At 33.8% G+C, this 23,805-nt stretch overlaps 2 protein-coding genes across 2 annotated transcripts; one reads left to right on the forward strand and one right to left on the reverse strand.

The window, feature by feature from the left end:
* The first annotated feature begins 3,343 nt into the window (after window positions 1-3,343).
* LOC136234209 (pyruvate kinase isozyme G, chloroplastic) lies at window positions 3,344-10,024 on the forward strand. The gene is made up of 12 exons (XM_066024001.1): window positions 3,344-3,684; window positions 4,415-4,693; window positions 5,152-5,317; window positions 5,588-5,722; window positions 5,843-5,953; window positions 6,061-6,149; window positions 6,279-6,341; window positions 6,780-6,955; window positions 8,557-8,656; window positions 8,917-9,065; window positions 9,541-9,649; window positions 9,732-10,024. Exons 1-12 carry the CDS (start codon window positions 3,472-3,474, stop codon window positions 9,843-9,845), a joined length of 1,704 nt encoding a protein of 567 aa, XP_065880073.1. The 5' UTR covers window positions 3,344-3,471; the 3' UTR covers window positions 9,846-10,024.
* A 2,483-nt stretch (window positions 10,025-12,507) lies between these two features.
* LOC136234207 (protein NRT1/ PTR FAMILY 7.3) lies at window positions 12,508-17,355 on the reverse strand. The gene is made up of 5 exons (XM_066024000.1): window positions 17,193-17,355; window positions 16,895-17,015; window positions 14,555-14,772; window positions 13,892-14,463; window positions 12,508-13,809 (listed from the first exon to the last, which is right to left on the reverse strand). Exons 1-5 carry the CDS (start codon window positions 17,220-17,222, stop codon window positions 12,945-12,947), a joined length of 1,806 nt encoding a protein of 601 aa, XP_065880072.1. The 5' UTR covers window positions 17,223-17,355; the 3' UTR covers window positions 12,508-12,944.
* Window positions 17,356-23,805: the final 6,450 nt, after the last annotated feature.

Below are 23,805 nucleotides of genomic sequence, written 5' to 3' on the forward strand. Positions count from 1 at the left end.
ATGCATTTGATGATCTAGGCATCTTGGGAAGCAGGTTTGTTATCAACTAGAAACAGGATAAGCATACATATCTCTCTAATTTTTTTATTTTATGCACTGAATTATATAATGGGCTAAAGTTTCTTTTTTTATGCTTCTCCATGTGTGGTGTATTTGTCTATGTGGACTGCATATTTGTATTGGAATCTATGATGTAATAGTCATTGGAATCTATGATGTAATAGTTAAAATTACTGATTAAGATCTTTAAATCAATTATTTATAAGTTAATGATATAATAATTTGGCAGAATGAGGTATTTTGGTTTTTATTTCAACCTGAGCTGCAATCTTCTTCTTCCTTCTTCCATTTCCCTCACAAAATTGATCTAGCTCATATTCAATTGAAGCAAGCAAAGCAGAGACTCAACCTTCTTTATCAAACTATAAGTTTAACAATAACAAGGACAAAAGTAAAGATGTTTGTTTTTAAGAGTTAAGCTAATGTGATATTAATTGGAGAAGAGGGAAAGGGAAGAGAAGAAGATGGTAAAAATTTGAGTATTAAATCATTTTGAATTGTGATCATGCAATAATTTTAGATTTGGGTTTTTAAATTCTGGCAGGTACAATGATTTGGAATTTGTCCGATTGTGGGAGGTCGGCCACCTAATTTGTGAGAGCAAGTTCCATAAAGTATTGGTTTGGGGACACAAATGGCGTGCTAAGTTAAGCATGTAATATTGAAAATTACAATTTTTTTTCCACTTGTGAAGTTAAGCTGATGCAATATTGTTGCAGGAAACGTGTGTTTACAAGAGATATAAACAAAGCAATTTTGATTAGTGATGCTATAGAGACAGAAATAGTTCAGATCAAATGTTTGCTTTTTTATAATCAAGTTTCAGTTTTCAACTAACTCGAAATGCTATGTTTTCATTTGATTAATTTAAATGAAATATAGAAAATGAAAACTATGGAATTCATTTATTTTGCTCTCGATTTTTTTATGTGTAGATTTGACCTGCATTTTCCTTGATTTTCCTTGAATTTGTAAAAAATTATACTTTCCGTCCCAAAAAAATTAATAATGATAATAAATTATAAAATAAAACTTTCCGTGCAAAGCACGGGTATATTGCTAGTAATGTACTATATGAAATGAAATGATGAAGATTATTTACCTTTTGTTTGCTACGGGCTTCGTTTTTCGTCATACCCATGATAACGACGTTGTAATTTACTTGTTTCTGGTGGAAAGAGGTTGTCGGAGGTTCTCTTTACCGTGAAATCGCTGCAAACTTTCTTTATTCACCGTTTCGTTTTCCGCTTCTGCTATCGATCGTTTAAAGAGATGAGGAATAAAAAAAGTCAAGATATTTTTTTTTATCTAAATAAGGTTAAAGTGTCTAGATTGATAAGAATCAACTTTCAAATTCGCCTAGTAATTAGCACAATAAAATACTATTGATTTTGAAGTGAATAAAAAGTCAGAAGTTTAGTCAAAATAGAACAGCCACCACTAAATACCAAATTAAGAAACTATTCCATTTGTTTAATGGATGCTTTTGTCATTCTTTTTTTAGTAATTTTAAGGACATTATTTAGAAATGATTTGTCTGTAAATAAATGGACAATGTTAACGGCAAACCACAATAACGAAGTATTGTGTTCAAAATCTAGCATACAATAGTGATAAAAAAGTATTTAAATTTAGAAAAAAAGCATCATTACACTCTCATCTTTCATTGTTAGGAGAATTATAAAACTCGAACATTTATATTTTTAGACCAATTATCTAAGTTATTACCTATCTAAACTATTATTTGTGACTTTCTTAAAATGTCATTCATATTATAAACACTTAGAAATTTCTTACTTTTTCTTTTTTCGATTCTTTCTTAATTTGCAAACTTGGTACTCCGTTTTTAATTATCGACTCATATAAACGTCAAATCTTTCATATTACAAACTTGACATTCCGTTTTTAATTATCGACTCATATAAACATCAAATCTTTCTTCTTGCAAACTTGACACTCCGTTTTTTTTTATTATTTTGTATGTTTTTCTAGAATAATACTTTCAGTACATGATTTTACTTCGCATTTTTCGCAAATTGTGAAGCCTACGAAGGTAAATACTACTTCGTAAGAAAAATCAGCAGCGTCATACAGAATTAATAGCCTTTCAGAGGAAGTTGAAAAGCAAAAAGAACTAGAACATTTGGTCTTCATTTTTTTCATCACATCTCACTCGCCCCTCACTGTGATTGACCCCTTTGTATTCAAGCTAAACGGATACTTCAATTTGATGCCTTGATCTTCACCATCTTCATCACATCTCAATCACCTCTCACTGTGATTGATGCCTTTGTATTCAAGATAAACGGATCATTGTGATTTATGCCTTTCTATTCAACCTTCACAAAAATTAAATAATTTTAGGGAAATAATGAAAGAAATGCTTCGCAGAGAGCGAAACTGTGACGTTTGCGAAGAGAAATACACCGAAAAAGGATGATTTTTGCTTCGCAGAAAGCGAATATGTGAAGTCTGCAAAGAAAAATGCACTTGAAAATGATGATTTTGCTTCGCATAAAGCGAATCTGCGAAGAGAAATACACGTGTAAAAGGATGATTTTCCTTCGCAGAAAGCGAAGTTTGCGAAGAGAAAAACAAGCTAAAAAAATGATTTTGCTTTGCAGACTTCGCAAAATGTGATGTAAACTCATTTTGCGAAGCCATTTTCTGAAAAAAAGAAAGATGAAACAGGAAAAATACAGTAGATACTTACCTTATTTCCGCATCTTGCCATTGAAATAAACAATAAACATATGATAAACACTGAAGAACGTCGAATAAAGATGCTTTCGATTCGCACAAGAAGAAAGAAACCAAGAGACAAAGAAAAAACATGAAGATAAAGAACCATCCTTCACAAAAAGGAGAACAATATAAAAGAAGAAGATGATGAAAAAATGGAAGAATTTGTTGAAATATGTTAGTTTTGAAATTATTTTTTAGGAGCTATAAATATAAACTAACCTTCTAAAAGGGGCTAGTTTAATAATTTCTCCTAAAATAAATAACTTTAATAGGTTATAGCTAATTTTTTTTAATAGTTTATCTGATTTTGTAATTCGATCATTAAATTAGTTTAAACGACTTGATGCATTTAACCACTGAAGTCAATTTTAACCGGTGAGAAAAAAGAAAAGAAAAATCTAAAGTTGGACATCTACTGCAAAAGATTATTATATACTATTAAAAGAAAATTGGGTTAGAATTAAGTTGAAGGTCATTTTCAGTAAAATAAAAAAGTAGTACATAATATTGCAATGATTTGTTTGGTTGGTAGTCAGAATGTGGAGCAGAGGCAGCGCAGCCAACTGTCAAAACAAACAAAGCACAAGCACACACTCTTTCTCTTTCCCTGACATCCGCCTCTGTTTTCTCTACTCCCGATTCTGATTCAACCACACCTTTCCAAAAATGGTCACTCTTAATCCCCCAATTTCAACTCAAGATCCTCGTCTATTCTCTTCCTCTAGGAACTTCTCTGATATTTCTCTTTTCGATTCCACCACTGCTAAAACTAGATTTCTCTCTCATAAACGACTTTTTGGTCTTAGATTGACTTCCCTCACCCACCGCCACAATCCTCACGCCGGGAATGTTGTTTTTCCACATGGACTTTCAATTTCTGTGAGTTTCTTCTTACACTTTTCCTCTGTTTCTTCTATACTCAGAAATAGTGGTCAAAAGTTCTATTTGTTATTTCTCTGTTTGCGAAGGATGAGTTTGACTGCGTCTGTAAATAATATCAATCATGCCTTTTCTGTTAATTCAAATAACTGCCACATCAACATTCAATAGTGTGCACTGTGATGGTTTACTACCACCTACCACTACCACCGATGCTTTACCTTTAAGTTAACCAATTTGCATTCTGAATTCTTCATGCGGTTTCTTATCTTTTCCTTCAATATTTAAGCTTATTTCTATGAATTCTGACCTAGGGTCTTGAAGGCAATAGAAGTTCTGTTTTGCTCAAGCTAAATTCTTGCAGCAATGATCTGATTTGATTGGATTTCTAATTAATTATATATATATATGGACAAAAGGGGCAGTAAATGCGTTACTTTATCAATGGGACTAGTAAAACCATGTGAATGTGATGAAGTTGATCAAACTGTGATTGTAACTTACTGTCGTTGTACCGAGGTTTGATTATTACTAATATGCAGTTTGCAGTGACTATGGTTCAGAACATATTGGTTATCATTTATATAACTGATTTGATATTGTTACAAATATAGCACGAGCTTTATTCAATTTTACTCCATTTTCCAATTTTTAAAGATCATTTCAATTATTTTTTTTTCTCCTCCTTTGACATAGTTGTAACCCTAACCTGAAGCATTCATGTGGCTAGGATAATCTCAACACGACTGAGTTTTTGACTAGCAACCAGATTACAGGGCAGAAAGGAAAAGTTCCACATTCTCTAAGAAAAACAAAAATAGTCTGTACAATTGGACCTTCTACGAGTTCACGTGAAATGATATGGAAACTAGCAGAAGCTGGGATGAATGTAGCTCGCCTGAATATGTCGCATGGAGATCATTCTTCACACCGGAAAACTATTGATCTGGTAAAAGAATTCAATGCCCTATCTGATGACAAGGTTATATCAATAATGCTTGACACCAAGGTACATTTCTTATAGGATATTTTGCTTTTATGTCAATGTCTAGTTAATAATGGTTTTATATTAGGTTCAACCTTCCTAACTTGTGAAGTCAGTCAGTTGATTTGATAAATTTCAAGTTTGTTCTCTCTCTTTTTTTTTTCTATTTTCTGCATCACCTTAGGAACCACTTTTATGTCTCTTATATAAAATTTTAGACTTCTAATTGGTAATATTTAGGTCTCAATTTCACTTCCAGTTGTAACTATTTGTAATTAGACAACAGGCATTCAAAACAAATGACATGCTAAATTTCAAAAAGTTATTGTCCAAGTAGCAATACCTTCCACTCTAGTTGCTTGTACGTTAAACTTATCCAACTTGAGTTAAGAAAGTACATATAATTTTTTTCTTTACTATGTTGCTGAGTTTTCTTCTCGATCAAATTGACAAGGTTTTTCATATTTTCTTAATAAGTGCAGGGACCTGAAGTTAGAAGTGGGGATGTGCCTCAACCAATTATATTAAAGGAGGGACAAGAGTTTAATTTTACTATAAAAAGAGGTGTCAGCACAGAAGACACTGTGAGTGTAAATTATGACGATTTTGTGAATGATGTTGAAGTTGGCGACATACTCTTGGTGGATGGTCAGTATATATCTCACATTGGTTTTGGGATGTGGTGGGTTTTAGTTGCATTGTTCAGTTTTTTTACTATTTTCCATGTCCCTATGCACATTAAAAGATTCATGAGGAGTAGCCTTTCTAATGGGCAAAGAATTGGAGTTATATTGTAATTTAGGATGCCTCTAAATGTAAATGAGTTAACTTTGTGTTTTTTCTCTTTTAACTTGTTTTCTGTAAAGTCATGAGTAGTCATTTTTATTTGCAAGACATGAGTTCTTCATACTTTTGCAGGTGGGATGATGTCATTAGCTGTTAAGTGGAAGACAGATGATTTGGTTAAATGTGTTGTAGTTGATGGTGGAGAACTAAAATCCAGGCGCCATTTGAATGTGCGTGGAAAAAGTGCAAATCTGCCTTCAATTACAGGTTATTATCTGTTTCAATTTTAAATGGCAATATTGCTGATATGGACTTTTACTTTTTCATTTGCTGTCTGTTTTTTTTTTCTTACTGAGAAGATTCAGCTGTATTTGTCATTTTTGGCAGAGAAAGACTGGGAAGATATCAAATTTGGGGTGGACAACCAAGTTGATTTCTATGCCGTATCCTTTGTGAAGGATGCTAAAGTGGTCTACGAGTTGAAAGATTATCTCAAAAGTAAAGTATTTGTCTTCACTGAGATAAGGCTTTGTAGTTACAGTTTCATTTGGGTTATTATCTTGTTTCATTTTTATCTAATCAATGTTGTGGTATTCCTCATGTAGGTTGTAATGCTGATATTCATGTGATTGTCAAAATTGAAAGTGCTGACTCCATACCGAATCTTCAGTCAATAATTTCTGCATCTGATGGGGTTAGTTCCTGTGGATTCATCTTCTCTGGTTCTGCATTCCATGTGAAAGCATAAATAGTGGAGTTTTACTTTCTTATTATCTGTTATATCACATTCCTGATTGATTGGACTCTATGTTAAAAATAAAAGGCAATGGTTGCTCGTGGAGATCTTGGCGCTGAGCTTCCAATTGAGGAAGTCCCTCTGTTGCAGGTAAATTGAACCATATGAGTTTGTCTAAAACCACATTTCACTTTTCATATTGATGCATATTTATCAGGTTTCTTCCTAACAGTAAATCTTAGGAAGGTTCACAACCTGAAAAAGAAATCAGGGAATTTTGATTCTAAGCTAATATTTTAGATGAGACTATTCTTTCTACATATTTTTGATTTAAAATCATTTCTTAAGGTTGCAAAAAATGGTGGATAGATTGTTTTAATTTCTGACAGTCACATTCTATTCCTCATAAAATCTCCTGCTTATCTTGCATTCCTTAATCATACTTGGCAGAGCATCTAGAAGATAAGGCTTATATTTCAGGCTTGTATTTTTTCCTTTATGTATCCCTATTGAGTCTTCTTGGAAGAACATGCCTTATTGCTTAATCCTCAAGTTCAAAATGTAATAGTTTCTCTTTCATTCAAACAGGAAGATATTATTAGAAAATGTCACAGTATGAAGAAACCAGTTATTGTAGCAACGAACATGCTGGAAAGCATGATTAATCATCCTACACCAACCAGGGCTGAAGTTTCAGACATAGCAATTGCAGTACGAGAAGGTGCTGATGCAGTCATGCTTTCCGGAGAAACTGCACATGGCAAGTAAGTGAACTTGGGCATTACAATATTCTATTTCTATATTTGTACTTTGTGATGGTCGAAACATGTTTTATGGTAAATTTCTAGGGTCGGGATGATACTTATCATATTTCCCATTTGAGAATCAATTAGATATTATTTGGTTACTTATGTATTGACCAACATTAAAAACCTTGCCATTATCACCATTGTGTCATTGACTGTCAAAACTGCTCCGACATGACTAGGCTTAAGGGTCCCATAAATCTAGGTCATTTCCTTTGGTTAATTAAACTTATGTCGTCATTGCATTTAGGTTGTTGATTCTAGTATTGCCTAAAGGTGTGCCTCAAAGCTTTAGGGTCTTTTCTTATTTTATTTTGGTTGTTTGCAACTTCTTAGGGTATTATTTGCTCTGGTATTTGTTTTACTTCATGCATTTGAGGTTCGATTTCAATTATTCGATGATGTTATGCATCTCATATGCAATCCTTGGGTCAGAAATGAACTCTACATCCCACCCATAGTTGTTAAATGCGCGCCTCAGGCGGCAAACCTCTGATTGAAAGGCTCTCGCCTTGTGCGGCTCGTCTGGGCTTCACAGGCTCTCCTCAGGCGCACCTCTTCTGCGTTTTGTTTAATGATTGGTTTTTAATTTTTGTTACTGTTCGCATGAAAATAAAAGGTTGATTAATCTCAACCCCTTATCCTATTTAGTAAACTTAAATCTAAACCGACGATCTGAGTAAAAAAGAATAAGAAGAGACATGAAAATAGAAGGGAGTGAAGAAGAGTAAGAGACGTAAAGGAGAGGAGCTCCTCCTGCAGTGCGGCACAAGAAACCAACAGAGATTTGCTGCAGTTCTAGTATCTTTTTCTCTGTTGTCAACACTTGGTGTTTTTGAGGTTTAATATTATGTTTTTATATGGTTTTGTTTTGTTTGCGTGGTTATAAGTGTGTTTTTAAATTCATCGTCTATTAGAGTATTTGTGACATTAGTATTGTCAGAGATTAATATAAGATATATGATTGAGCCTTAACTATCAGCTTGGGATTTTAGTTCAATTGGTTCCATTCCAAGTATCAAATATTGATGATTAGATTTTGTATCTATTTTTTTTTTTTTTCATTTTCTGCACCTTCTGTTCATCAAGCGCGTGCCTGAGCCTTGCGTCTAGGCTAGAGGACCCCTATCGCCTTAGTGCATGTTGCGCCTTTAACAACTATGATCCCACCTATTTGTTAATTTGGTGATTGAATTAGCAACAAACACACAATTTTTGTAGGTCTAGGGAGGGGCATAATTTAGTGCGATAGACAAAAACAATTAAGATGTTGAAGGGCATTTCTTGATAATGAGAGATTAAGAAAAAGCCATTAACTTCAATAAGTGAAGATTAGAGAGTAACTATTATTTTCTTATTTCGCATTCTATATAAACTACGGTCAGTTATATACATCTCTTTTCTTTGCATTGCATTTTGTACTTGTTCCATCTAGAATTCTTTCTGTTATTGATTGGTCATGTTTGATTCTTTTGTTATCAGCATATTGAATAGTCAATAGTCAATTGTCTTTTTCTTATCTGATTACTCTGATTTTGCTTTTACAATAATTGTTTAAGGTATCCACTGAAAGCTGTCAAAGTTATGCATACAGTAGCATTGAGGACAGAGTCAAGTTTGCCAGTTAACACGACACCTCCTCCTAATGGCACTTATACGGTATGCATTAATAAAATAAGAACATATCTTGTTCTTTTTGTCTTGTTCTTTATGTTTTTGAATTCCCGTTGTTTAGACATATAGGTTCCATGAATTTTAGATTGTAAGTTTGATTTGTGAGTTTTGGGCTTAATGAGAACTGAAACCAGGAAAATGATGCACTGCTGCAATTTCCCAATTAATTTTTTATGTTGGTTTTGTCAATTCTCTCTAAGGATCCTCTTTCATGGTCTGATTACTTGGTGGACATTCTTTTACAGGGCCATATGGGTGAAATGTTTGCTTTCCATTCCACAATTATGGCAAACACCCTTGGTACACCCATTATTGTTTTCACAAGGACTGGATCCATGGCTATACTTCTAAGTCATTACCAACCTGCATCAACGATATTTGCTTTCACAAATGAGTAAGTGGAATAACCAGTCTGCATTCAAATTATGTTTTGTTTCTTAGATTTCTTGCTTTTTAGTTTCTAATTGCTGCTTAATACAATGTGATTGAAACTGAATCCAGTTAGGTAGGTAGGATCAAATAAATTAACACTAGTAGTTTTCTTAGTTAGACTTTGCATGCTCATTTACTTTGGTGATTGTTATGTTTGCATTGTTACTAGCTGGAGTATTTCTATGTCCACGAAAAGAACAAAAATCTCAAATGCCATGTTTCTTTTTTCATGTGTGCATTATCAGTGATGTAAATGGTTTTTATATTGATTTCATAATTTACATTTCAAGGTCCAATTAGAATTGATACTAGAACATGAAAAGTTGACCTTTAATCCTGCATATGTGAATTGTTTTTCTGACTGAATAGTTGGTGAAGAGTGCAGTATTTCTGATCCAAAGCTTGATTCTTATAACTTATCATGACACATTGGACAGGGAGAGGATGAAGCAGAGACTCGCACTGTATCGGGGTGTGAAGCCAATATATATGCAATTCTCCAGTGATGCAGAGGAGACTTTCTCTAGAGCAGTCAAACTATTACTGGTTAGTAACTTTCATTTATATATATTTTGGTTGGATCAACAGTTACAAGGGTCAAACTTAATTGAAACTTTTCATCCCCCAGGAAAAGGGTCTCTTGATTGAAGGAGAGTATGTTACTCTTGTTCAAAGTGGAGCGCAACCAATTTGGCGTGAAGAGTCTACTCATCACATCCAAGTTCGCCAGGTTCAGAACTGATTTTGTACCAGTAAAGACTTCGTATTATAGCAGATTATATTGGATGAGCTGATATTTGTATAAAACATTTACTGTATATATAATAAGTAGAAAGTATGTGACTTCATGTCTGAAATATGACCTTATATGAACGAATCAGTTTAAAAACCATGAATGAAAATCGTTGCACAATTTTGCCAGAGTGCTTGTTTTTATCATCATTCAAATGTTTTTTCAGTTGAGTAACTATGGGATGTCAGGTAAAAAAACATCAGTCTCTCATGAATGACTTACTTTTGTCTTCTTTGTCCTTCCACCCTATCAATGTACAATATAACCTATCAAGCTTCTTCTTATGTCTGTGTCTTTTTTTAGTCACAAGGTCTAATAATTATGGTATTCTATTAATTCTGCCTTTGCTTATCGCTAGCTGTTATTTTTTGGGTTTGGTTTTAGCATTATCCTGAATCAGCTCCTAACATGAACTGATGAACCTAATCTTGTTCATGGTGATTTATCACTACCTAACTTGCTGCCATGTTTATAGCAGATAGTACCACATTTGAAGAGTCTTGACTCGCTCTCTATTACATCTGAAAAAGCCTAATTGGTTACGCAATTATCATATTACTGGCAGTAGACATTAGATGTCTGAAAACCTAGAGCTCTTGTAATCCAAGAGGGGTGAATTAGATGTCTGAAAACCTTTTAATACTTTTTGCAAAATCTCTTTTAAAAAGAGACTAAGAAAGAAATATAATATAAAAGGCTTAAAAGAGTCATGAAGTGCATGATTGATAGTTGTTGTTTTATTGACTAAGAGTATTATTCCAAATAATAAATCAATTAACAATGATCGCAATAGATAATAGTCAAATGTATAATAGTGTTATCGGATGTAATAATAGTGTTGCTGCAGAATTATGAACTATAGGTTACAAGGTTCTTCAAGGATTTTTTGAAGGGTTTTAATAAAGAACTTCAAAGAGATGAAATACACAACATGAAACTGACTTTGCAGATGAGTATGAAGAGGATCAGATCCTCGAAGAAGAATTTGATGATATTAGAGATGAGGAATATTCATGGTGATGAGTGATGATTGATGAATTTGGCTAATATTGATGAGAAGTAGCTATTAGTTAACTTAGAATTTATTATTTAGTTGAACACTTAAGAATGTGAGGTTTATTGCATGTTAGAATTTATAAGTAAAAATATTGTCATGATTTAGTATTTATTGCATTTTATTTTAGAATTTATCATTTCTTATATCGTTTATCATTTGTGGTTTTATATATTTTTGTTCTTTTAGTGCAACTTCTGTTGCTTTGGTGTGCCATGCACCTTTAATAACTATGGGCAGTGTAAATAGTAGAGAAAGAGAAGCAAATGCATAGGATTTTCATAGAGGTTTGGCTTTCTTGCCTACGTCCTTTTCTCAGGTACCCCCGAGAATTTCCAATCCACTATAATTTCTTCAAATTGAAAGAAGAATTTCAAACCGACTTACAACCTAGTTGTCATCTCAACAAGTCCTTCATTGAAGAGGCTAACAACCTTTTTGGAACACGTCTCTTTTTATTTACAATATTTCTTTCTTCTTTTTCTTATAACTTTGTTGAACTTCAAAGATCACCAAGCACTTGTATTTATAGGCTTGAAGAGCTTTTTGACTGTTGTGGTACAAGAAATAGTCGGTTGAGAAATGAAGCTTTGATCAAATTAAAATCTAGTTGTTTGAAACAGATCAACAATCATTGAAAGTAGAATTTCTTGATGCTAGAACGATCCTGAGTAACACTACACCACTATTAGCTTCTGGAGAAATATGAAACAATTTTATTTTCATTTTTGAATAATATTTTCATTTTGACTTGAAGAAAGATTTCTTTTGTTCATCATAGGAAAGGAAATAATTCCATGTACTTCAGTTTGAAAGATCATCTATGTTGGAGACTGCAGTGAATGACCCTATTTTCAGGTAATTTCATATAGTCAAGTCATTCCCTTTTTATGCTAAGTGCTTTTAACATAGAATTCTGATAATACCTCTTTTTTTTAGTAATAGTAACATTTAGTTCACAGGAGAAAACAATTTAGTTAGTCAAACAAGTAGAATCATGCGTAAGAACAAAAATCGAAAGACATGTGACTTATGATGATGATGTTTTCTTTGATTCTAAACATTTTTATTATATGCGATAAAATTTATTCTTTATCTTCAAAACATATAAGCAAATTGAGAATATTTCTTCAGCATACGTCTTTTTTTTATATGCTTTGCCTCAACTTTTTCATGGCAATGGAACTTTTGATGGGATGCATTGCGCATGCAAGGGAGGGGTTCAGGTGGGTTAAGGGTTTGATGTCTTAGCTGAAAACTGGAATATGTCAAATCTGTATAGCTTGTTTTGTGGAATGCAATGACAGATGAAAGGAAAATCTGTCAAAACTTCAAACATGATCTTATGGACTGCAATGGAAAATGAGAAGGAAAATTTTCTTGTATGACAAGCATTTCTCATATCCGTTTGTTGTTTATGCTCATAGGTAAGATTCTAAGAATGACTTAAATCTGCAGCAGTTTAATTAATAAACAAAAGATTGTTAAAACTTTTAAGACTAGATCTCTTGATTTAGGAGGGCTTTGATATATGTAGTAATGCCAAGTGTGAGCATGTGATGAAAGGCGGCACTTTTCTCTTATTATCATTCATTAGAGAAGCTCTCATATACATGAAATGTCTGTACTCTACAAAAGAGAGTCCACTCTATTTAAATACATATATATATATATAGAAACATATCTTCAAGCTCAGGTGAATTCTCTGGCTTTTGAAAAGCCAATAAATTAGAATGAGATGACTTTAAAACAAACCTCTTCAAACCCATTTTTAGCCAACCTAACTCTAAAAACAGAATCAACAGTAGAATTAGGTGTCGAGGGAATATGGGGAAATTAGGTGTTGAGTTCAGTAAACAGGTTTCCTCTACTCCCGCAACGCCCAATTTTCTCTTTAACACAAACTTCCAAATGATTATGTCTACCCTACATGACACCCTCTTATTTATATATGCTGGTAGAGTAGATGTTAATGTCGGATCGATGTTCGATTGCTAGACGTCGAAGCTGTCTTCCTTGTTGTTTTCTGGACATTTTCCTTCCAGCTTGATGTTCTTGTACCATCTTGCACATGCTATGTAGACAAACAAGTCTGCAGATGTTAATGCTGCTAAGAGAAAGTAAAACCTATCTAGATGACCCTTGTTCAGATTCCCTGGGATCCATCCGGGCATGTGATCTTCAGTTGAAATCTTCATCACCATAGTCACGAGCAAGCTACTCACGTAGTTTCCTAATGAGATTGATGTCATACATAGTGCACTTCCGAAGCTCTTTAGTCCATCCGGAGTTTGTGCATTAAAGAACTCGAGTTGTCCGACATACATGAAAACTTCGGATGCCCCGATAAGTGCATACTGAGGAACTTGCCAGAAGATGCTCAAGGAACTTGAGCAATCTGTGCAGTCTTTTCTTGTATACTTGAGTCTATAGCACTCTACAATCCCGGCAGAAACCATTGCCATTACCGCTATCACTAGGCCAATCCCCATTCTTTGCAGCTCAGTCAACCCTTTTGATTTTGAGCTCTTAAATCTGCTCACAAGTGGATCAAGAACTCGGCGATAAAGGAAAATGAAAAGTGCAACACTGAGAATGTCGAAGCTAGACATGCTAGCGGGAGGGATTCTGAAGTTTGAGATTGTAGTTTTCATGGCAGCACCTTGTTCTACAAACAGAGAAGCCATTTGTGTAAAGACAACTGAATACAATATGGTGCAGAGCCAAATTGGGAGTAGTCTCAGTATGCATTTAACTTCTTCCACTTGTGTAATCGGACAAAGACGCCAAGGGTTTTGACATCCCTGCTTCTGCTCATCCATATCTCTCGATGAGATGAAAGCTGCTCTATCCAAGAACCTGAAATATATAGATGAAGATGGGTTAGCATTGTTATTGATCAAACTGGGTATTATCAGTATTTGAGTAAGGCAAATCTTACTTGAATCCATGTGTATAGAGTATTCTTCTTCCATTGCCGTTGCCATTGCCATCGACAGAACAATCTTGTTCAGCGTATAATTCGTCTGGTTCCTGGGGCATCTCCACCCTCCACTTCTTGGTTGCAGCAACAAAAACTTGGCTGAATCTCGAGAGGGGATTTCCGGTAGGCTTAAAATGTCTGTACCTTGCTGATCCTCCAAGAAACAAGAGCAGAGCAGCCAAGGCAGAACCTGCTGATGCCCAAAAGCCTAATGCCCACATTCCTTCATCCTCAAAGTAACCCAAAACTGTGTTGGAGAAAAGGGAACCCAAGTTCAAAGCTAAGTAGAAGTAGCTAAAAAAGGCTACTTTGGAGAGGCCTTCCTTAGGGTCTTCTTCATCAAATTGATCAGCACCAAATGTAGCAATGTTAGGTTGATAGCCTCCATTTCCTAGTGCAATCAGATAAATGGAAAGGTAAAAGAGTCCAACTTCCATGCTTGAATGTTTCCCACATGGAGTGTTTTCATCACCACACCCTGTAGGCCTTATTAGGAAAAGGTATGATGAAAGTGACAGCACTACTAGACCCTGTTGTTAACAACAAAACAAACAAGTTATTATCCTCCTCCCCTGGTGAAGAAGTTCAATTTCATTTTTAGTTAGATGAAATTAAACTTACAACGACAAAAATGCCTTGAAAAATGGCACAGGTTTTGTATCTTCCCCAGTAGGAATCGCTGAGAAAAGCTCCAACGAGAGAGAAGATGTAAACCGTTCCGGTCCATTTGCTAACATTATTAGCAGCTTCAGCATTGTCCTGCTGTAACACTCTCGTCAGGAACAGCACCAAGTTAATTCCTACCCCGAAGAATGCCAGAGTTGCAAGAGCTTGATTCACTGCTCATTGGAAAAAAAAAACATTAAAATTCATCTAATTTCAATTATAATTGTTTATCAAATAAAGATTTGATAGTATTCTCATTCTATAGAACACTTAGGAGTTGAATTACGTATGAGGATTTGTCTATGAAAAATTTGTCAAGTAGCTTTCATAATTAAATGAATTTAAATGATTGAAGCTCACAAGGAAAAAAGAGTTCAAATATCTATCATCATATGCAACAAATTATATGTATTTTCTTGCAGTGACGGATTCAAGATTCAATTTCTCTTGTGATTTATGGATACTAAATTGATATTTTTTACGTTTATATATAAAAAAATTAAAAACCAATACATAATTTACATAGAATTTTTAGCGTTTTCTATCAACCAGTGAGTGCTCAAGTCCCTCTGGATCCGTCTCTGTTTTCATGTGCCATATTGAGAAATTACTAGCAATCATATTTGATTGTTAATAGGTTTATCATCTTTCATCTTGCATGTGCTTCCTATACACATTTTTAGCAACTTGACAATTACTCCACAAGTCATATTTTCTGTACGCTACCAAAGAATTAATGGCAAAACAAAGAGAAAAATAAGAGCAATTTTTTCATCTTTTAATTTTTAAATCACAAATTGATTTTTATATCACAGAGATACTGTAATCTTTTTATTGATGAATTAATCAGTTTGTTAACTTAATGTTGGATTGAGACGGCAAGATCACCAAATCGCTTAAATTAAAGATCTCACATTAGAAACTAATTGAGAAAAAATATGCTTAAATTAAAAATCTCAAATTAAAAGAATATATTTGTTATTATTTTCTTAATTTTTGATTTCGATGTAATTAGCTACGCATGCCATTATAATTAGGTTTAACAATTAAGGGCATACTCATACACAAAAAGATAGGGATCGTTTATAATAAAAAATGATATATAAAAACGAAGTCATCTTTCCAGAAAGATCATAACTATTATAAATTTTTTAAAATAAAAAAAGAAAAGGGATGAAAATGGGTAAGAGACGTAAGTGAAGAAATAAATGATACTTTTTGTCGTATATAATGGTAATTGAACAAAAGAAGAAAGTGGTCCATGACTGACAATGTGTGTACTCTAACATCTTTGAATCTGTACAACGTTATATAAGTATGTTTCCATATATAACAAGGTTTCCTTTTCCGCTCAGGATATCATCATTCCTATATACCAACTATATATTTTTTTTTTCTTTTCTAAAAGATTATAACAAAAAGTTTGTTTTCCCCTTAAGAAAAAGTTTCAATTTAGCCATATAAAGAAAATATCACAATTACTCCCAACTAATCTTAAACCTATTCTTCACCAACTAAATAGTCTAATTTTTAAATTATCCTCTAAAAATTGAATTTGAGTTTGATAAGTGAATAATTGATAGATAAATGATTTAATTAATTAATAATGGGTAAATTGAGAAAGAAAAAATATATATTTTTTTGATAGTAAAATTGAGAAAGAAAATAAAAGGGGATACGTGGCAGAAAAGAGAGATAACGTGTCAGGTGGGATTTTCTGTTTATAATGCATGTTTTCATCTTCTTCCTCGTTGCTGAGTTCAACCATATTGTAAATTGTAATAAATGAAGCAGCTGACTTTGCAAATACTGGTGTTTTTTTTAACTTCATCTATCGCTTATCTCACTCTTCATTCATTTTATTTTGTCTTATTATCCTTTCAGAGATGAAGTTCTTCTTATCATCAAAATCCATAATATCTAACTATTTCCCATAATAACCTTATCACCATTTCTTATTTTACTTTTTTAACCTCATGCAAACTGAGCTCTGATACTCTCTTCTAAACTTTAATTAATTTGCAATTAAGTACATATTTTTATGTTAGGTTATAGTAAACCGAGTTTAATTAGTAAGTAATTCTGAAAAAATGAATGTAGATAAGTAAGCTTGTACAGTGTTTATGTGGGGATGGATACTCAGTGCGTTCACACAAATCAATAATTTTTATGTATAAGTATTATCAATTTTATTTAGCTTCTGGACCCATCCATCTTATATACATACAGTACTAAAGATATATACATCTCAAAAATTACTATTTTAATTTACTGCAAAATTTATGGACTACTTACGGAGAATGATAATTCCAGCAACCCACTGTCCAGATTTGTGTTTAATAGCAGGACGGCCTTCCCAATCAACTGTTCCATCAAGAGTGCATCTTTCTTGATCATGCACTTTCAACTTATTACCCTGCTTAATCATAGTAAAAAATTAAAAAAGGTTAAAAATCATGATCATCCCTTTAAAACATGAATGCATGCTGAAGATCAGAAATGACACCAAAATTCAAGAAATTCAAATTATTTTTCTTGATGATCATTTGTAGTTTATATATAAAAGGAAGAAGAATTGCACTAATTAACTAACCTGATCCTTACTGAGCTCCAAACAATCCATTGATATGATCTTGGAGAGAGAGCAAAATAAGAATTGATTTGTGAAATTAAGTTAAATGCACAAGATGAGTAATTTTGTAAGTGATCAAGAACAAGAAAGAAGAAAGAAGGGAAGTAGTTTGGGAGTGATTAAGAGAAGAGAGGGAGAGGAGTGGTATAAATAGACACTCAGATGTTTAGATGAATGGTGGAGATTAATACAGGACTTGACCCTACCCCACACTATATAATATAATATAAAATTCATTTTGTTTGGACTGCCACATTTGATATGTCTTTTTCTTTATTTTACGAATTTTCCTGAAAATATGGGAAATTATTTTGATTTACAAAGAAGGGCCTTTTTCCAGTATGTACTGTATGTCTCATTTTTTTGTCTATTTGATTTGACTATTGATTTGATATATGCTACTTACTAAACCTTAAAACTGTTTCTTAAGATTGCGAATTTCGTGCTCACCGTTCATTATTTCCATTTCCACCATACACCTATATATGTAAGATTATAATAAGTTGAGAGTTAACAATTATGGATTGTGAAGACGGTATTAGATCATATGAAAAACAATGTTGATGAGTTTCGTGTTCTTAGACAGTTACACATTCTTCTTAGACCCCTTCAAGCTTTTAATGTAGTTGGTGTTATTTGGGTTCGTCCTCTACCGGGATGACACAGATGGTTCTGCAAACGTTAGTAGAGGAATGGGGGGCGCAGGAGGACTGTTTCGCACTATTCGAGGATTTGCTCGGGATTGTTTTGCGTTCCGAGTGGATACCCTTTCTGCACATATTTCCGAATTGAAAACCGTTATTTTTGTTATTCAGATTACTTGGGGAAAAGAATGGCATAAACTATGGGTGGGATGCAATCATGTTTATGTGGTAAATTTACTTAGGAAGCGCTTTCTAGTTGTTCCATGTGCATTGCGACATGATTGGATTGCTTGTTTTCGGCATTGTTCTTCTATGGATCTAAATGTTACTCATATTTTTCGTGAAGGAAATAGAACGACTGATGCATTGGCTAAATTTGGTGTCACAACAGATCATATTATTTGATGGAATTTTGCACCAGTTTTTTGCAATATGATGATATCTATTGTTTAGAACAATTTGGTTTCTCTAAATTTTTCTCCTGTATTTTTTCCTTCTTTTAATAAAATTCGGATTAGGATTTTTAATTAGTTTTATGGAAATGTCAATCTAGTTATGATCTTTACATTCCAATCTTAACATGTAACCCAACATTTACTTAAAAAATTAAATTGAACAATTATGAGTTTAAGTAACAGAAATTTAAAAGTTATAAGAGCCATGATGATATTTTTTTTCAAAAACATCATACATAGTGTACATGCATATGCACGTGCATATGTGCAGGAAAAAAAATAAAAAAGAATATTCTAGTACTAATAATTAAGCAGAAAAATATGCTATTAATTAATTTTTAAGAATAAATAAAGGAGAATATGTATTGTATAGAGGTTTGCAGCAAACATGTTTAGTATTATTGCAGAATTATTGTTATGTAGGAGGATATGATTCCATAGATTTATGCATGTTTTTGATTTCAAAGGATGACGCATTCAGATTAATTAATTAATTTCTTCCCTTAGTGGAGACATTGGCATATATTATCTCACTCTTTATATCCTCCAAATATAATGTTCATATCATATCTCACTCTCAACTTGCTAATAATTCTCATCAATATTCATATACTTCTTTTTTTTACTTTCATATCTTAATTACTTACACAACTCTGTTATTATATATGTAAGAATAATGTTGTGATATATTCTTATATTTTTTCATTAGTCAGATTTCAGATTTAAGGTACGACTGGTGACACTAAAGAATTAAGTTCCAGTAACAAAAAAAAAAAAAAAAAAAGAATTAAGTTCCATTTCGTATATATGGTGTTCCTCCAGCAGAGCACATGATGATAATATTAAAGTCAAAATCAGAAATGAAAAGCCATTAGAAGAATAGAATTGATGCATGCTTATTTTATAAACAAGAAGCAAAATTTTAATTTATCTAGTAATGTTAAATGGAATAATCGGTGTAGCATTATAATTTTAAAATAATTTTATTTGTTATCTGCGACATTGTATATGTAATAATTAGGTTAAAAGGATTACAACTGTCTCACACTAGATTATTTGAGGATCTTCAATCAACTTGAGACCACATATTTTGCTCATTTTCGTGGAAAAACCCGGCGTCTTCTGTGCTTTTATTCGACGAGTTCTTCTACACGGAAGTTATTTTGTTTTTTTTTCCAAATGATTTCGTCGCTAATGTCTTGCATTACAAGTGATTGTATTTCTACTATAATTATAAAGCTTTCCACACCATAATTACAGTAATTTCATTAGAAATTGTATTAGTCCGGCTTAGGCTAAGCTTGGTATATATATATACATTGTGATTGTGAATCACTAGCTAATTGTTATATGGTATAAGAGTTGTAAAGTTCATTGAAAACCATTAGTCCAAAGAAAATAAAACTGTCATAAGACTTTTTGCCTTCTGTTGATGTTTCATAAGACATGCAAAATCTCTCGTTTGAATAATGTTCGCATGATAGCAATCAAATTGGTGTTATCCGAATACAAATCATATGGTGGTATGACTAATACGTTTTGTCATCTTTATTACATTCTCATGACATATTGTTATTGATATTTTTGAAATATCCCAATTTTCAACATTAATATGCTAGTGGATTAAAAATTGTAAAAAAATAAATGAGGGGCTTGCCAGAAGTTAATTCTCGAATGGTAGAATGGTAATTTTAGAAATAAAATAAATGATTTGCGCCTAAACTTGATTTCTAGAAACTAAGCTATTGGACGAGGGCTACAACCTGAATACAAACATTTTGTAATTCTTTTCAATTGTTTTTGGGTTCAAAACAGTCTGTCTTTCCTTCGCTTCTATCATACCGGATCTCCTCTGCTCAAATGTGAGAAATAAAGCCGGAAATTACAACTTGAAAATGTAATTAAAACGAGCAAATTGTAAAAATAAAACAATATGTACGATGAAATTAATTGCGATAAATGTGCAAAAATAAATAAATTTTAACAAACTTGATGTCCTGGCTAAGGATTGGTCGTTCACGTCGTTGGAGAGCTCGTGAATGAAGGCTTGAAGGCCGTTGGACTTTCTGATGATTATGGACGTAATAGGAGCGTAACAGACAATTGGGGGACTAAGATATATATTTGCCAATTTCGGAGGCAATAGGGGGTTGTTTTGGATAAAACGAAAGCTGGAATCTAACGATTGTATGTTTGAGAAAAAATCTGTTTAGAACAGTTGTTTGATGAGATTAAATTTGATTGAGATCAAATAAATACCAAAAGCTTGGTTCTGAGGAAATTAATCGTTTAGAATCAATATATAGCTTCGAAAGATGATATGTGAATAGTTTGTAGTCAAAGAATGGCTCGAAATAAAGATCCCGAGTTAATAAAAAAAGCTTGAAGCTATAACAATGGTGAAAATTGATTTGGACTAAATTGGTTCGAATTTAGGATTGAATAATGTTTATCTAGCTAAATAAGGCTCTTGGAATATTCAGATTGGAATTTATCGAATAGGATGTAATATTTGGACTTGTTGAAATCGTTTTAAAAGTTGAAGGACTGAAATGAAATTTTACCAATTCATTGAATGAAAAGGGGTACGTTTTGGATGACAAAACGAAGGCTATAGGAGATGATTTTGGACGAAATAAAGATTGTGATATCAACGAAGAGATTGAGATTTGTTTCGTAAGGAATGACGACTCATTGCGGCTAGAATAAATATTGAAAAAGGGATGGTTAGTACATGTGTTTGATGTAAATTATGATTTTGAGATCAATAATTACCAAAAGCATAATTCTGTGTGTTTTAACTAATTGGAATCAACTAATAGATTGCAAATATGATTTAGAAAAGGTTTACAACAGCAAACTGCATAAAAATGAGGCTTTGAGTGTTTAGGTTTGTGAGTTGGAGTTTGAAGCTACAAAAAAAAGACAATAATGGCAGATTACAGAATAAGCAGAGTTAATCTAAATTGATGATTGAGAAACTTATACCGAGCTTAAACTAAGAGGTTTGAATAATCAGATAACAATTTTATCAACTAGGATTGGAGAAATAATTATCGAAAAGTATGAACTTTACTAAGCTTTTAAGCTGAATTTGAGAATTGGAAATTGGAGAATATGAGCTTGAACCTAGAATTGGAGGCTATAGGCATGAATTGGAAGAGATAAACAATGATTTTGCTAGATTTATCTATTGATAAATTGATTGTTTGATTGCTTGGTTTTTTATTTGGTTGTAGGTCAGCATGTGCCATATGAAGCACTGCTTAAAGTTGGAGGCCGACGATACTGAGTTGAGCTTTGGGAAGATGAAGTTGGTCAATATGTAATGAGCCATCTTCTGATTTTGTCCCATACAGGTGCTGGGTATCTCTCCTTTATGATTCTTCGGTTTGCAGAATCCTTTGACATGATCAAGCGTTTCTTTGGTTGTCCTAAACTCTTTCCCTTCTTCTGGCAGGTTGAGTAAGGTTGCTAGGTAAGATGGGGTGATTGTAATCTTGTGGCCCTTGACGGAAGTTTCCAAGTAGTCAGCATCTTCTTCGTCAACATGAAGATTGGAATAAAATTCCCTAACTAACCTGGGATAGGTTTTCCCAGAAAGAGAGAAGAGTCCTGCCCATTTATTTTTCTCAATCCACTCACAGAAGGGTTTTTCAGCGGTGACGAAGCTGGGAGAGAACCACCTACTTTTAAGAACTTCAAGGTTGTTGACTTTCTTGTGGACCTTGACCATAGTCCTTTCCTTGGGCTTCTTTGAAGAGCTTGCTGGGTCATTTTGAGGGTTTTTGTTTTGGTCAAGCAGAGGAGGAGATATTGGATTTTCATCGGTGTGATGTTTGCCGGAATCACTGATGCGCCCTCACCTAAGTTAGAGATGAGAACTCACTAAGGGATAAGTGTACCCCGTCGTTATCAAGTAATAAATTTCTGGTTTAAGTCCAGGTTATCGTCCACAGGATTTATTTCTGCAAGTACCGAGCTACTCGATCTCGGATGTTATCTAGGCTTAGGGGGTTTTGAGTTGGTTTGTTTAAATTAATCTACTCCTAGGTTGAATTATACTAATCCTAGCTAAGTTATCTAATTCTAACTAAGTTATCTAATTCTAGCTAAGTTATTCTATGCCTAACTAAGTTACTCTACCCCTAATTGATCTTTCATTAATGAAATTATCCGAAGGAACATGGTATGAACGATAATAATGAAGATAGATTATCAAGTCCATTGAATAAAAACCTAATCTGAGTCACTTGTATTCAAGGCGATTAACCCTACTTACCCTCCTGAGGTTCCTAGTGCGTGATTCCCTAAGGCCGAAACTAGGTCTAAGGCTCAGTAAATTGGCGCTTAATCAACTAAGAGGTCGTCAATCTCCTAGGCTCTGACTAGGTCAGATTCAGCTCGCAATATGTGCCTACTAGATTTTGGGGCTTTTGAATGAGTTAAACCAATTGAATAAAGCGTAAGACAGAGATTAAACAAATAATCATAGAACAAAACAAGAGCTGAATTATTATTAAAGGCGAAGATAATTTGTCACAAGATACAATAAGTCAAGTTCGGCAACTGTATCAAAGAGTACAAACAAGGAAAGATAAAAGGAGATACAAAAATCCCTTTCAGGGAACCTGTTTACTCTGCAGCCGGCGACTTAATCTTAAGGACGGACCTTGATAATTCCTCGAGAAAAAGCTTTGAAGGAGCTTCAATGGAGGTTGAAGAAGATGGAGAAGATGGAGAGGAATTACAAGGGGAAAGCTAAAATAATTTACAAAAACGAAAGATATCTAAATTACAATGGAAAAATCCTATTTATAGACGCGGCTCGGGCCTCGTTTTGACCTATTTTCGTGTACTTATTGGTGTAGGAAGACGTGGGGCCAATCGTGGCTTCGTGGGGGCGGAATTGGTCTTTTTGACCAATTCCCGCAGGGCTGCTCGCCGAGCAGGGCGGGCTGCTCGCGACGAGCAGCCCCCTGCTCGCTGAGCAGGCGCCTGGCAACCTGCTCAGCGAGCAGGCCTCTGGCGGCCTGCTCGGCGAGTAGGCCTCTAGGGGCCTACTCGGTGAGCAGAAATGGCCCACGGGGCCCTGCTCGTCGAGTGTTTTCGCCCGAAATGCGCTTGATTCTTGCCGAGTATCCTTGATGTCCTTTTTCGCCCGAACTTACACCTGCGCACGTATAGAAACTCCAGATAACATTAGTCCAAAAGCTAAATTGATCCGTCAATCGCTTATTTTGAGCAAACGCTTCGTTTGGTGCGACTTTTGACAGACCAATTAGCTTCAAAAGATAACGGAATTATACTATGCATGCTATTTCGGCCGGATTTGCCTAAATTGATCATAAAGCGAGCCTAAACGACGAAAAGTAAATAGAACGTTTCCAATTTCTAACTTACTCACACAAAAGCATTTAAATGCGAGAATTGCTCGCTTATTAACTAAATAACTCTAAAACACGTCCTAAAACC

Source organism: Euphorbia lathyris, chromosome 6 (genome assembly GCF_963576675.1).
Source record: "Euphorbia lathyris chromosome 6, ddEupLath1.1, whole genome shotgun sequence".
Lineage (NCBI taxonomy): Eukaryota > Viridiplantae > Streptophyta > Magnoliopsida > Malpighiales > Euphorbiaceae > Euphorbia > Euphorbia lathyris.

Coding starts and splice junctions, on each gene's coding strand:
- LOC136234209 (XM_066024001.1), top strand. CDS start 3,472: ATGGTCACTCTTAATCCCCCAATTTCAACTCAAGATCCTCGTCTATTC. Junction 5,318..5,587: donor CGACATACTCTTGGTGGATG/GTCAGTATATAT, acceptor ATACTTTTGCAG/GTGGGATGATGTCATTAGCT. Junction 9,650..9,731: donor GAGCAGTCAAACTATTACTG/GTTAGTAACTTT, acceptor TTCATCCCCCAG/GAAAAGGGTCTCTTGATTGA.
- LOC136234207 (XM_066024000.1), bottom strand. CDS start 17,222: ATGGATTGTTTGGAGCTCAGTAAGGATCAG. Junction 14,773..16,894: donor TGCTGGAATTATCATTCTCC/GTAAGTAGTCCA, acceptor TCCAATGAGCAG/TGAATCAAGCTCTTGCAACT. Junction 13,810..13,891: donor CTCTATACACATGGATTCAA/GTAAGATTTGCC, acceptor TATATATTTCAG/GTTCTTGGATAGAGCAGCTT.